This window comes from Sminthopsis crassicaudata, chromosome 5 (genome assembly GCF_048593235.1).
Source record: "Sminthopsis crassicaudata isolate SCR6 chromosome 5, ASM4859323v1, whole genome shotgun sequence".
NCBI classification, from domain to species: Eukaryota; Metazoa; Chordata; class Mammalia; order Dasyuromorphia; family Dasyuridae; genus Sminthopsis; species Sminthopsis crassicaudata.
This window is the reverse complement of record NC_133621.1, coordinates 229822444-229836156: the sequence shown is the minus strand read 5'-3', so window position 1 is coordinate 229836156 and position 13713 is coordinate 229822444. Positions and strand designations below refer to the sequence as shown.

At 40.2% G+C, this 13713-nt stretch overlaps 1 protein-coding gene across 5 annotated transcripts in view; it reads left to right on the top strand.

Moving 5' to 3' along the window:
* SLC4A8 (solute carrier family 4 member 8) overlaps nt 1–13713 on the top strand; it is an 86617-nt gene that overhangs the window by 54273 nt on the left and 18631 nt on the right. For 4 of the 5 annotated variants that reach the window (XM_074270356.1, XM_074270355.1, XM_074270357.1 and 1 more), the window contains exons 14-19: nt 149–394; nt 4511–4616; nt 5556–5717; nt 7679–7792; nt 10284–10445; nt 11662–11913. In XM_074270356.1, the coding sequence (XP_074126457.1) occupies nt 149–394; nt 4511–4616; nt 5556–5717; nt 7679–7792; nt 10284–10445; nt 11662–11913 (1042 nt within the window). Of the gene's footprint in view, nt 1–148; nt 395–4510; nt 4617–5555; nt 5718–7678; nt 7793–10283; nt 10446–11071; nt 11201–11661; nt 11914–13713 lie in introns of those variants that run through there. The other variant, XM_074270359.1, reaches the window with a different exon arrangement.

The window sequence follows — 13713 nt, the reverse complement described above, 5'->3', positions numbered from 1 at the left end:
TTTTCAGTGTCATATACCACTCCAACATGATCTTTGGGAGTAAAGGAAAAATAAACCAGGCCCGGATTTCTGACCCCATATCCCTTCTGTCCTTTAATTAGATTCATACATTGGTGCTTTTTTTTTTTCTATTTTGGCTTTATTTCAGAGACTATGCCCTCTCGTATTTGTCCCTTCGAGCCTGCATTGGACTATGGACTGCTTTCCTATGTATTGTCCTTGTGGCAACGGATGCCAGTTCTCTTGTCTGCTACATTACTCGCTTTACTGAAGAAGCATTTGCCTCATTGATTTGTATCATTTTCATCTATGAAGCAATAGAGAAGTTGATTCACCTAGGGGAAACCTACCCCATCCACATGCACAGCCAACTGGACCACCTTAGCCTTTACTAGTAAGTTTGGGCTTTTTCTTGTTTTGGGAGAAGGAAAGATTATGGTCTGAAGCATGGCTTCTTTGTGGCATGGCCCCTGTAAAGGAAGGTTATGTATTTTCAGAGCCCTACTGAAAACCAGAGTTGTACATGCAGAAACCTGGGAGAACAACCCCAATCATTAAGGAAGCTGCATCTTGGAAAAGTTGGAAGAACTGAAAGGAATTATGGTGTCATTCCTTGTGTGGGCCATGGTCCCTTCCTGTTATTTGTAAAATGAAGTGACGTAGGGGATTTTTAAAGATTCCTTTTAGCTTCAAGATTCTATGAATTTGAAAAGCTGAAACAAATGAGCGATGAGGTGAATTAATTAGTCTTTGAATATTTAGAGTAATAGGGAGATTTTGGTCTGATTTTTCTTGCACAACAGGACAAATATGGAAATTTGTTTAAAAGGATTGTACATTTTAACCTGTGTCAGATTGCTTGCTGTCTTGGGAAGAGGAGAAATGAGGGAAGGAGGGAGAAAAATTTGAAACACATTTGTAAAATTTTACAAAAATGAATATTAGAAACTATCTTTACATGTAGTTGGAAAAATAAAATACTATTGAGAAAAAAAGAGTAATATGAAAAACATCTATCCTCTTTTTTCTTGAAAAGATAAACAAGAAAATTCTGATATTGCATCAACAGGAATTTAAGTTTCTATTTTTTTGGGGGAAATTTCCTTAGTATAAAGATTTTTGAAATCTTGGAGATATAAGAATTCCCTTTTTAATATAGCTTTTTATTTTTTCAAATACATGCAAATATAGTTTTCAATATTCACCTTTGCAAAATCTTTTCTCCTTTCCTTCCCTTCTCCCCACTTCTCCGATACAGCAAACAACCCAATATAGGTTAAACATGTGCAATTCTTCTAAATACATTTCCATATTTGTCATGCTGTGCAAGAAAAATCACATCAAAAGGGGGAGAAACAGAAGGGGGAAAATAGCAACAACAAAAAGTGAAAAAATAGTATGCTTTGATACACATTCAGTAGCCATAGTTTTCTTTCAGGATATGAAGGGAACTTTCTGTCACAATCTATTGGAATTGCCTTGAATTACCTCATTGTTAAAAAGAGCCAAATCCATCACAGGTGAATATCACATAATCTTGTTGCTGTTATATACGTTCTCTTGGTTCTACTGACTTTACACAACATCAGTTCTTATAAGTCTTTCCAGGCTTTTCTGAAATTAGCCTGCTCATTATTTCTTATAGAACAACAATATTCCATTATAACTTATTGAGCTGTTTCCCAACTGATGGGTATCCACTCAGTTTCTAGTACCTTGCCACTACCAAAAGGATTACTACAAACATTTTTATACATGGGGGTCCTTTTTCTTTTTTAAAAATAATCTCTTTGTCATATAGATCCAGGAGAGACACTGCTGGATTCCTCTTTTTTTGGAAAGAATATTCAATATCTTTCTTTAATGACTCTTTTATACCTAGGATTCTATAATTTTAGATCAGAAAAGTCTGGGATTTCAGATTCTTTACTAAATTATAACTAAAAATATTGTGGCTTCTATCACAGCCTCCTGGCTGAAAAGAGTATTTAATTAACATTATGGGTGGTAAATTATAAAAGTTGTCTCTAGAAATTTATGAATGATCTTCTCTCTGAAGATATTCATTCTAGAGAATTTTGTATTTGATCCTGGGAAGAAAGGAAGCCACTGAAGTTTATTGAATTAGGGCAGGGTTTACACTGATCAAACTTGCACTTTTGGAAAATAATTTTAGTAGTTGAATGAAGAATGGGTTACAGGGAGAGACTTGAGGAAGGCAGACTCTCTAGTAAGCTATTGCAATAGTTCAGCTATATAAAAGCCTGTAGTAGAGTGGTAATTGTGTCAGAAGAAAGATGGGTTTATTGGAAAGATGTTCTAAAGGTGAAACCCATAGTTTTTGGCAACAGTTTGGGTATGGAGGGTGAGGATCCAGGATGGAGAGATGGGACAATGGTGTTGCCCTTTACAGTAATATGGAAGGTGACAAGTTGAGGGTGGGGAAGGTTTAGGGGACAGATAATATGTTTTATTTTGGACATATTGAATGTAAGATGTCTACAACACATCTAGTTTGAGATGAATGAAAAAGTGGTAGAGATGAAGGACTGGAGGTTAGCAGAGAGGTTGGGGCAGATAACAGAGATCTGAGAATCATCAGCATAGAGATGGTAGTTTAGAGCCATGGGAATTGATGAGATCATGAAGTAAAGTAGTATAGAGGGAGGAGGGAAGAGGGCCTATATGATATGGTTTCCAGAGGCTCTTCATTTTGCCTGTATCACACTTCCACGTGTAGAGTATAGTAAAAAGCAGAGGGGTCAAACATCCAGCTACATTTGACCTGCAACACTCAGTGAGACCTTACTCAGATTAAAATGTTATTTGGAGATATTTAACAAAATGCAAAAAAAAAAAAAAATGGAACACAGATAATGTGAGTATGTGATTTTCTGAGTCACTGTATGTTTTGCATGATCTTTGTTTCCATTTGAGTTTTACTCCACAGCTATGAAATACATTATGACTATTACTTTCCTTTTTAATATACTATACTCTTATTAATGTGTTCATTTTAATAGCAGTGCTATATTCTTGTTGCTTCATTCTGAGTTTGGGGTCAGCTAGGAGCTTTGTGTGCATAAAAAAAGCTAGTTCCTATATCCTTTTAATTTTTTCTGGTAACCAAAGGGCTGGACTTGATATTTATTAAAACAAAATTTTGTTGATATATTGTGTTTTTACATTGCCTACAGTTATATCCTCTCCTCCCTCTAAAAACAATATGTTGTTGTTATCATTATTTAGTTTTTGTCTTTGTGACACCATTTTGAGGTTTTCTTGACAAAGATACTGGAATGGTTTGCCATTTCCTTCTCTAGCTCATTTAAATAGGAAACTGAGGCAAACAGGAATAAGTGAAATGCCCAGCATTACACAGCTGTCATGTGTCTACGACCAGATTTTATACTCAGGTCTTCTTCACTGGTGCTTTATCCACTATTTCAGCTACCTATCCATAACAAAGAACAAAAAAAGGGAAAAACAGTTCAGCAAAACTAATCAGCATTTTAAGAAAGTTTCATCATATTTTCAGTGCTCCACCATAGTCTCCCACCTCTGGAGAGAAGGGCCAGGAGAGGCCTTCTCATTCTTTCTGGGGACCAAACTTAGTGATATCAACTCCCAGTTTCAAAATCAATCCTTTGGTCCTTGTTCTTCCAATTTCCATTGTTGTAGCCGACGTGTATCTCATTCTTTTGGTTCTGTTTGTTTACTTCCCACAAGTCTTCCCATGCTTCTCAGCAATTCATCCCAGTCATTGCTGCTTATGGACAATCACACTCCATTCCATTCATGCCCCATGATTTGTCTGGATGCTTGCAGGAAAATAAGTGCCTCTGTCCTACTAAAAAAAAGTGCTATTGGGCACAGTGTGGTAAAGAAGGAGCATTCTGGCCTCCTTGGAATGTATGCCCAGCCCCTGTATTTTTAAAAATGAATTTTAGTAGTTTCTTTTGTTCTTATGCCATGTTCTCCTTCTTAACACACATGCCAGTATGGAACCCTCCCTTATCACAAATTTAAAAACAGTTAATATTTGAAACAGTTATGACATCTACTATATGTAGATACTTTATTCAGCAATCAGCTCAAATAGCTAGCGAGATGACCCTGGAAAACACATGTAATTTCTGTTTGCACCAGTTTCCCTAATTGTGGAATAGGAGTAATAACAGCACCCACCTCCCAGAGTTGTTGTGAGGATCAAATGAGATAAAGTGTTTAAAGGCACAGTGCTGGGCACATGATGGGCACTATGTAAAGGGCCATTTCCTCTCTCTCCCATAGTAGGTCCTTCTGTTAAGTGCCACTTTTACCTCTTGAGAACTCTGGGAATTTGGGAATTCTGATTTTGTCATCCTGGTTAGCTTTCTGTTCTTCCTACTTTTTGTATTTTCATGTATTTGATAAGCTTCTGGATGGGTCTTTAACCAAGTCTTTGACACCCATTCATTATTTCTGATGTTGATGCTTTTCCCCTGAACTCTCTTCCATCTGCTCCTAGTTGCAGGTGTACTATCCCAAAGGACCCCAGCAATCACACGCTGCAGTACTGGAAGGAGCGTAACATTGTGGCAGCGGAAACTAGTTGGGCCAACCTGACTGTCAGTGTAAGTGAAGAAGTCGCCAAGCTGCCAGCTGTCAAATACACCAGCAGGGCAAGCTCTGGATTTAATTGAAAGAGAGAAAATAGGGTCACCCTCTGTTGGATCGCTTTCTTGGGGAGAAAGCTTTATTAATTATTCATGATGTCTTCTCCCTTTTAAGACTGGGAGGACATGATCTTAAGAAATCTTTTCCATGCAGAGGGGAGAATGTGAATCTCATTGAGATTCTTTCCTTTTGCAGGAATATTATTAGGATAGCTATAGCAGCTTGCATAATGCAGCCATTTAAGGACTTCCTAGTTCAGCTTTGCCTTTTGGATGTATTTTGCTTAGGGAAGGAGAAGAATGGGAAGTGGAAGGCCCTTTTACCATTCTGCTAATTCCTATATTTAGGGAAGAAATGGGTACATTCTTTATTATTTGTTCCTTTGAAGTATTCCAGTAAATAAAAGATAACATGGATAGTTAATCCCTTATGTTTGCAGTATTCTTTATTGTTTTGGCAATATAGCTCATGAATTATAGCTCTGGTATAAGCCCTCTTGAGTACTTTGCCCATGATTTCAGGGGTAGCTCTAGCTATTGGCAGATATTAAATTGCTTCTCAGAAGGATGTATTTTGGAGTCTGTACAAGGCAGCCATCCACGTACTGGCACTCCTTCCCATCTCACATCTTCTCATTAATCTCTATTAACCAATGAGGCAGCAACTGCATGAGAAGATGAAGTTTATCTGCCAATGGCCACCCACATTCTGCAGCAGCAGTGAGGGAAAGATAGCCCAGTGGAAAGAGGGATGGCTACTACAGGATGATGTAGGGAAGCTGCTAATGGTGGCCCATCGGTGTGGGCCAGCAGAGGGAGGATGATGTCAGAATGTCTGCAGTTCTGGGGGATGGAGGCAGATGAGTCTGTGGCCTAACTTCAGTGCTTGTTTTGTAGGAGTGTCAGGAGATGCATGGAGAATTCACCGGCTCGGCCTGTGGTCACCATGGACCTTACACACCCGATGTACTCTTCTGGTCCTGCATTCTCTTTTTCACAACCTTCATCCTCTCCAGCACCTTAAAGACATTTAAGACAAGCCACTATTTTCCAACCAAAGTAGGTAGTCTGTATACTTAGATCGTTCGAAGTCACATTCAACAAGGATGTTCATTCTGGGCAAAAAATAATTTCATCTTATGTTCTAACGTTGAGCCAGTGGACAACAGCCTGTTCTCAGCCTCCATTCACCGGTCACCCCTTGTAGCTTATTGATCACATTCTGGGGGTGGGAGTGTGCCATGGCCAGGGCAGAGGGGAATGCGAACAGATGTCATAGGCTACACAACAAGGCTCTCTTCTAGTGGATCTGTACCCATTCTGGGTCTTCAGAGAGTTTTAATCTGCTTCCATATTTTGGTTGCAAAGTTCTGGCTGAGCTTAAGTTTGTTGTTTTCTCTTGTAATGAAGACAACTGTGCTCCTTTCCAGCCATGTGTGCTTTGGCTCCATGGAAAAGTGATCTTGCCTGTATGAAACGAGGAGATTGAACTAGATTTTTTAAAAAGTTCTTTCTAGCTCTAAGGCCTGTGAAATCCAGTTAGGATGCAATACAAGCTAGCACAGAATCTGACACTAAACTGAATGACTAAGAGTGCTCTAGGAGTTCAGAGGAGAAGGAAATTAGTGGAGAGGTGGATATTAAGCAAAGAGGGTTCCCTGGGAGTGATAGGGCTTTGGTTAGGCACTGAAGGATTTGGACAGGCTGGTTTTCTAGAAAGATAACAGCTGCAGTGTTCAGGAGTTCCCACAGAAGCAGCTGAATTGCAGAACTGCTAGTGAATGGTACCATTGCAGTAGAAAGTTGTGGGAGCCAGAGGGTCCGAGTTTGAATTCTAGCTCTCTTCTTAGCGGCTAGATGACTATGAGAAAGTTATTAAATCTTTTTATGCCTCTGTTTCCTCATCTGTAAAATGGGGATACTTGTCCTTCTGGAGTTATTATGAGTCAAATGCCTTGTCACTGTGGTGAATAATTATTAAGTTCACATAAGAGTAAAGGGTTCTCCTCAATATGGCAACATGAGTTGAAAGTAGACCAGCTCATATTTCTCACAGTAATTCCAATGAGGCATTAAACCAAGTAGTTTTTCAATTTTTTTTTCAGTTGCTCAGTTGGAACAAAGCCTGTCAGACTGAGAGTAGGGGTAATAGCATTTTAAGGCTCTAAAGAATTTTACAAGCATCTCATTTGTTCCTCACAATAACCCTGGGAGGGAGGTGCTGTTATTATCCTCATTTTACAGATGAGGAAACTGAGGCAGAAAGAAGTTAAGTAATTTTAGTTTGCCCAGGTCACAGCTCAAAAAAGTCTGAAACTGATTTTGAACTCAAGTTTTCCTGTCTCCAGGCCTAGCTCTTTATTCACTGTCTAGTGAATATGGTTCACAGAATTCTTTTAGCAAGAATGCATAATTGCCAGCTACAGAACTCATCATAGTTTATGGTTAAATGTAAATACTGATTTGCAAAGAATCATTCTCAGGCCTTATTGCTGTTACTGAAATAACTCCAGTTATGTAATCCAAGTATTATGTGTATGTGCCATATTTACTGTATGACATTTTCCTCTCATCCAGGAGAGTCTAGATAGTCTAGATAGGGTGAATAATCTGGTAAATAACTCTCTTATTTCCATATGCACAGGGAATCACTTATCTATGGCCCAATTTGAGCCATATCAAGTTATCCTCAGGATCTAGGATTGACGTAGTTCTTGGCTTTTCCAATATCCAACCAGATACAGCCTTCATTAAAAGCCTTCCTTGGTTTGGCCAGTATTTAAATAGTCTTCAGAAAAGGGGGAGCAGAAGGGGTGAAGTCCCCATCGTCAGATCATTGCCTGGCACCTTATTTTGGTCATACCTTACAGCCCCTGGGGCTGAGTAAAAATCCTCATATATCACTATACTATAGAATGCCACCAAGGCACTGATATTTGATCCTGAGAACCTTGAAGCCCTTTCTAATGATGATTAAATTTTACAACATTTTCTAAGTTTCTCATCATTTCTTCCTCCAGGTACGTTCCATGGTGAGTGACTTTGCGGTTTTCCTCACCATCTTCACGATGGTGATTCTTGATTTTTTAATTGGCGTCCCATCCCCAAAGCTACAAGTTCCAAGTGTGTTTAAGGTAAACAATTCACAAGATATATATTCAGCATTGTTTCAAAGACTATGGTCCTAAGCTGGGGGCCAAGAGCTTTTCAAATAGCTTGGCAGAGGATGAGTTCTAGAGTATCCCCCACTCCTGGTGCAGGTGTCCCTCTGAAAGAACAAAAAGCATTTCCAAAGACATTTTGAAAAACATTTAGTTTTTGGTTTTAGTTTTGGTTTCATCGTCCAAAGACAATGAAAACTAGCAGTTGTTTAATTAATGGAAAGGTTCTTTTAGTTATAACAAAAATGCTTACTAGTACTTCTGTTTATTTTGTGTATTTTGTCTTAGGGTTTTGAAATCTAATGTAAAAATTTACCAAAGTGGATGTTCATTATAATATAAAAATGTGGGGTTGTAGAGACATTGAAAGAGCTGTGGTCTTCCTGTTTCTGCTCAGTCAGCAGATATCTCATACTATGAGGTTTGCTGTAAAGGATTGTAAAGTTCAGTCTGTGCCACAAGAAGCTGACAGTCCAGTTGGGGAGACACGCCATAACCTCATAAAAATCTTTCATGTGCCAAAAGCATATCACAGAAGATGCTGCACACCAGAGGAATCCAAGAAGGACGAGATAGTTGTGGGCTGGGATGATGAGGAAAGGCTGTATGGAGGAGGTGCTCTATCAGTACATCTGCTCTGCACAGCAGAATAGAAATGCCCCCAGAACCCACTTGGTATCCTGTCTGCCCAGATCCTTGGCTGGGTGAGCAGGGGAGGAGTCCCACCTGCCTTGTCTCTGCCCCATAAGAAAGAATATGGGCATGCCTGGTAAATCAAAACAGTCAAATCTTAGGACACTCCTATAACTTATGGGAGCTACTGGCCTGGGAAGGGAGGAAAAAGGCATATTCTTTAGCTTATAAATTAGCTTATACATTCACACTTAGAAGATGACTCCTGTCCATCTGACCACCACCAAGCTCTTCCCCCAAAGATCCTGCTGCTATAGGCACGGGAAGATATGATGAAGAAAGTTAGCTCTTAAAAGACTCATGGTGATCATGAAATTTAGGAGTAGCCTTGAGGAGCCCCAGGGACCAGTCTCCCTGTGCCTGACCTTCCCATGAGGGAGATAAGACTTCTCATGTTAAAATGCCTTCTCCGTTAGCACTTAAAAGTTTTCACTCCACTTTGCCACGTAGACTATCACTCCATCAACTGAGAATATATTTTGCTTAATAAGCATACTCTTTAAAAAATGTAAATTCTGGGACAGCTAGAGGCACAGTGGAGAGAGCACCAGCTCTAAAGTCAGGAAGACCTGAGTTAAATCTGGTCTCAGACACTTAACACTTCCTAGCTGTGTGACTCTGGGCAAGTCACTTAATCCCAATTGCCTCAGAAAAAAAAAACCTGCAAAGGTTATGGGACTCCTTGTCACTTAGCTCTTGGAGTACAATTAGACTTCATTGAAAGTAGCTGCACTGAAGGAATGGGAAGTTTGGGTTAATTGATCAGAGAGTGGTTAAGCTTTTGGGAAGCTTGCAGCCATCCTTCCACTCCCTGGGAGTCTCTCATGCTACTTACTCTTTCCTTCAGATGTCATCAAAGCAACATCTGTCTCCATCCATCTCACCTGGCTAGAGTACCAGATTCATGGTTATCCGATGCAGCGGCCCTCTCTGGCAAGTGGCTGACTTAGCAACAATCAGAGTTTGTCAGTGGATTGTTGCCTGGCCACATTGATAATTTAACCCCAGACACAAAATCTGTCAACTTTTCCATGACAAAGTACTTCAAAGGCAAGCATTCCAGCTTATGTATGACACAGTGAACTGCACTGTCACTAAGTCCTCTGCTGGAAAGCACATTTGTTTCTGGTGACCATCACTTTTAGTATCAGCCTTCTCAGAAGCTTACCAGGCAGGTATCTACATGTAGGACAAAAGTACCAGCCCCAAAGTCATGGAGTAAGGGGGAGGCATGAGGGAAACTACCTGAACCAGTATTGTCACTGGAGAGAGAAGAGAAGAAAGGGGCAGAGGGCAGGGAGAGACACTTTGTGGTTGGTTGTACAGTATAGTCACCTGCTATAAATGTCAGAGGGGATTTGAGAGGCGAGTAGTGGTCATTTACACTTAGCCTTGGAATATAAGGGGATAGTTTTATTTATGCTAATAATAAAATCTGGCTACATCTTGAGTACATAATCTTTAGAGGATGAATGGCAGAGAGTTGGGGACAAAAGTTAGGTTAGAATTTATAATTTCTTATGGGAATTCATATTCCATTCCCTATGGACAATCTACAAAGACAATAATGAGCTCTTGACTTGGAAAGACTCATTTAAAGGATTTTTTAAACAAAAATCAAGGGTTTGAGAAATTATAGTATTTGATATTTTTCAGGAATCTCAGGCAACATTGAAGAGAAAGTCTTAGACCAAGTCTAAGAGACTTTTGCACTAATTATTTTTGCTAATTTAAAATATAAAAATAAAGCCTTGATTCTTTTTTCTTTTAGCCCACAAGAGATGATCGGGGGTGGATTATCAATCCCATTGGAACCAATCCCTGGTGGACAGTGATAGCTGCAATCATCCCAGCTCTCCTCTGCACTATCTTAATATTCATGGACCAGCAGATCACAGCTGTTATAATTAATAGGAAGGAACATAAGCTCAAGGTAATAAGAATTTTGGTCTACAGAGAATCCATGAGTTTCTTCATGTGAATATATTGATTAATTTTAGTATGTGTGCATGCAGACCTCAGGCATTTGAGGGTAATATAGAAGATAAGACTCCAACAAATTAGGAGGAATCGTCAGTGATTGGAGGAATCTCTATTCTATCCCAGCCTTACATATCTGTGGTTCATCAGTTGATGAATGAGGCTAGCTTTAGGACTTTGTGTGTGTGCATGCTCACCCACTCACACACATGTTGACCCATGTGTCATACCAGGCAAGATGAGAGGAAAGAACCATGTTTTTATTGAAAGAACCTTTAATACCTCAAAAGTCTTGGAGAGGTGGGAGTAGATGGCTTGATGAGAGAAGTACAGCCAAATGCAGACAGTTTGTTTAACACGGCTGGAAATTGTTGATCTAACTTCCTGTATTCTTGAGCTTCAGGTTAGAACCATTGTGTTCTTCTGAGTCCCAGCAGCAATAAGGATGGTTTCCTATACTTAATCTTAGTCACAGGTACCACAAGGAGACAGGATGAGTTGCAGAAGATATTGAAAAACATATTGACAAGGAGCATACTGAGGTTCCCTCCCTTTTCTTCCTCTCTTTTCCCACAACAGGAAACGGTCTTCTGGATCTGAGGCCAGGTTTCTCTCTACTCAAAAAGAGCTATGTTGCCTCCTGTATCCTATGGGACAAAGACACAATTCCTGACATTTATTCCTGACTTAGCTGCTAGGATGAGTTTTCCTACCTAATGCATTTGTCCTCTGGAAACACACAGCCCAAAAGTGGGTGTACAGAGAGAAGGCCATCTCTCAAATGGAGATGAGAGGCTTTGATAATCTGGGTTTGGATTAGGACGTCCTATTTCAAGTTCTGTGATGAGAGAGACAGGATTACAAGCTGGGAAGGCCCCCGAAAGTTCTGTCTGATGCTATGATCATTTCTAGTTCAAAGTCTTTGTTTTACAGATGAGAAAATTAAGTTATATGACTTAATTAATTAAGTTATATGGGCAGTTATATGACTTGCCCACAGCCAAATGTATGGGAAGTAGTAGACTGGATTTGAAGCCAGGTCCAACTATGATTCTTCTAGATTGATAAAAATACCCCGATCCTACTCATAGTGAGGATGGCTTCAATGTCAGATAATGTCAAGACAGTGAGAGCAGCCTCTGCTAACTGAAGATCCTGTTTTCTCACAGAAAGGATGTGGATACCACCTTGATTTGCTGATGGTGGCTGTGATGCTGGGAGTTTGCTCCATCATGGGCTTGCCCTGGTTCGTGGCAGCCACCGTCCTCTCCATTACTCACGTCAATAGCCTCAAGCTGGAGTCCGAGTGCTCGGCTCCAGGGGAGCAGCCCAAGTTCCTGGGGATCCGAGAGCAGAGAGTCACAGGGCTCATGATCTTTGTGCTGATGGGCTGCTCAGTCTTCATGACAGCTGTGTTAAAGGTAACCAGATAAAGTCTGTCCTGCCTGGAGGGGTAAAAGCCTAAGGAAGGTAGAAGCCTAGAAGTCTATCAGGCCCACTCTAGCCCTGGCTCAGACACTTCCTTCAGTCCCTTGCCTCCTCCCCCAGGATCCTCCCCACCACAGCTTCTTCCTTTCCCCCCAGGATCCTCCCCACCACAGCTTCTTCCTTTCCCCCCAGGATCCTCCCCACCACAGCTTCTTCCTTTCCCCCCAGGATCCTCCCCACCACAGCTTCTTCCTTTCCCCCCAGGATCCTCCCCACCACAGCTTCTTCTTCTTTACCTCCTGTTTCTGTTCAGTATTTTTATCAATGATTTGGATCTTGCTCTCAGTGACTTGTTGAAGGCCAGCAAATAAGTGAGATGACAGAGTCAGGATCCAAAAAAGAAGTCAATGGGCTAGAGTGAAGAGCTGAAATAAAATAAATGTAATAAGGATAAATGTCATATTCTAAACTTGAGTGAAAAAGACAAAAATAAACTCCCTACATGTAGGATGGAGAGAGGGACAGCTAGGTAGCAATTCGTGGCAAAAGGATCTGGGAGTTTTAATGGAACACAAACTCCACGAGTCAACATGGCAACCAAGAAAGCTTATGGGATCTCTCATGTCCTGATAAACAAGGCAGTGAGATGCTGAGTTAGAACTAAGAGGCATAATGAGGGCCCCCATGAGAAAGACTTAAGATTGTAGAACAAAATGAGGCTTACTGTAGGGCATTCAGGAGTCATTGAGCAGCCCCAGACAGTCCTACCAGTTGTGCATTATCCCACCCCTTAGATTTCTGAATCCAGCAGAGGACACGGAAGATTGCACTAATTCATGGGCATTCTTGGCATGACCAACAGCCCAGAGGCTCAGGAACTTCAAGGCTCCTTCTTAGAAGAAAGGTTTTTATGTTCCTCAAGGATAAGGTAGAAAGATATTGACTAAGTTGTAAGACTTATAGCCACAGAATGCAGGAATACAGCAAAACCTATAATTTTGGAACTCTGTCACAGTTTCAAGGTAAAATCCTAACTAGCCTTGTACAAGAAGCTGGTAAATACGAGAGTCAGTAACATGGCTAATATGGAAATATGTTTTGTTTGAGTTCACATATGTAATTAATATCATATTGTTTTCCTTTTCAATGTGTGGGAAAGAGACAAGAGAGGAGAGAATTTGGAATTCAAAAAAGTTTTAAATGAATATTGAGATTTTTAAAAATATAATTAGGAAATAATTAATGAAATAAATAAAAATATATAAAAAGAAAAGAAAACATGGCTGGAAAAGCCACTGCATTCTACTTTGAAGGGGGTATCAGTGTTGTAGGAAGGAATCACAAAGAAAGCTTGACCTATGTTTACCAAAAAAAAAAAAAAAAAAAAAAAAAGGGAGGCAGTGGAATAAGAACAGCTGTCCATGTTTTCCCTGGTAAAATCACTGAGTATAGTATACAAACTGACTCCAAGCCATGCAGTAAACATCTATTGCCCAGAAGCTAAAGAGAATCAACACAAGCTTTGAAACTCATGAACAAATTTACAAACTAATAACACAACTGCCATCTTCCATATGGACCTTAAGCTTGGAGTTAAAGTGCTCAGAGAGATTTGAGGTTCTCATTGTGCTTTGCCCTGGTCAGATTGGAGTTTGTATCTGTGTTCAGTTCTGGGCACCATCTTTTTAGGAATAATGTTAAGCATCCTGAGAAGGGTGGCTGGGATGATAAAGGGGGTGGTAGTCATGCTTTCTGAGAACTCATTGGAAGAACTAGGGATGGTTAGCTTGGAA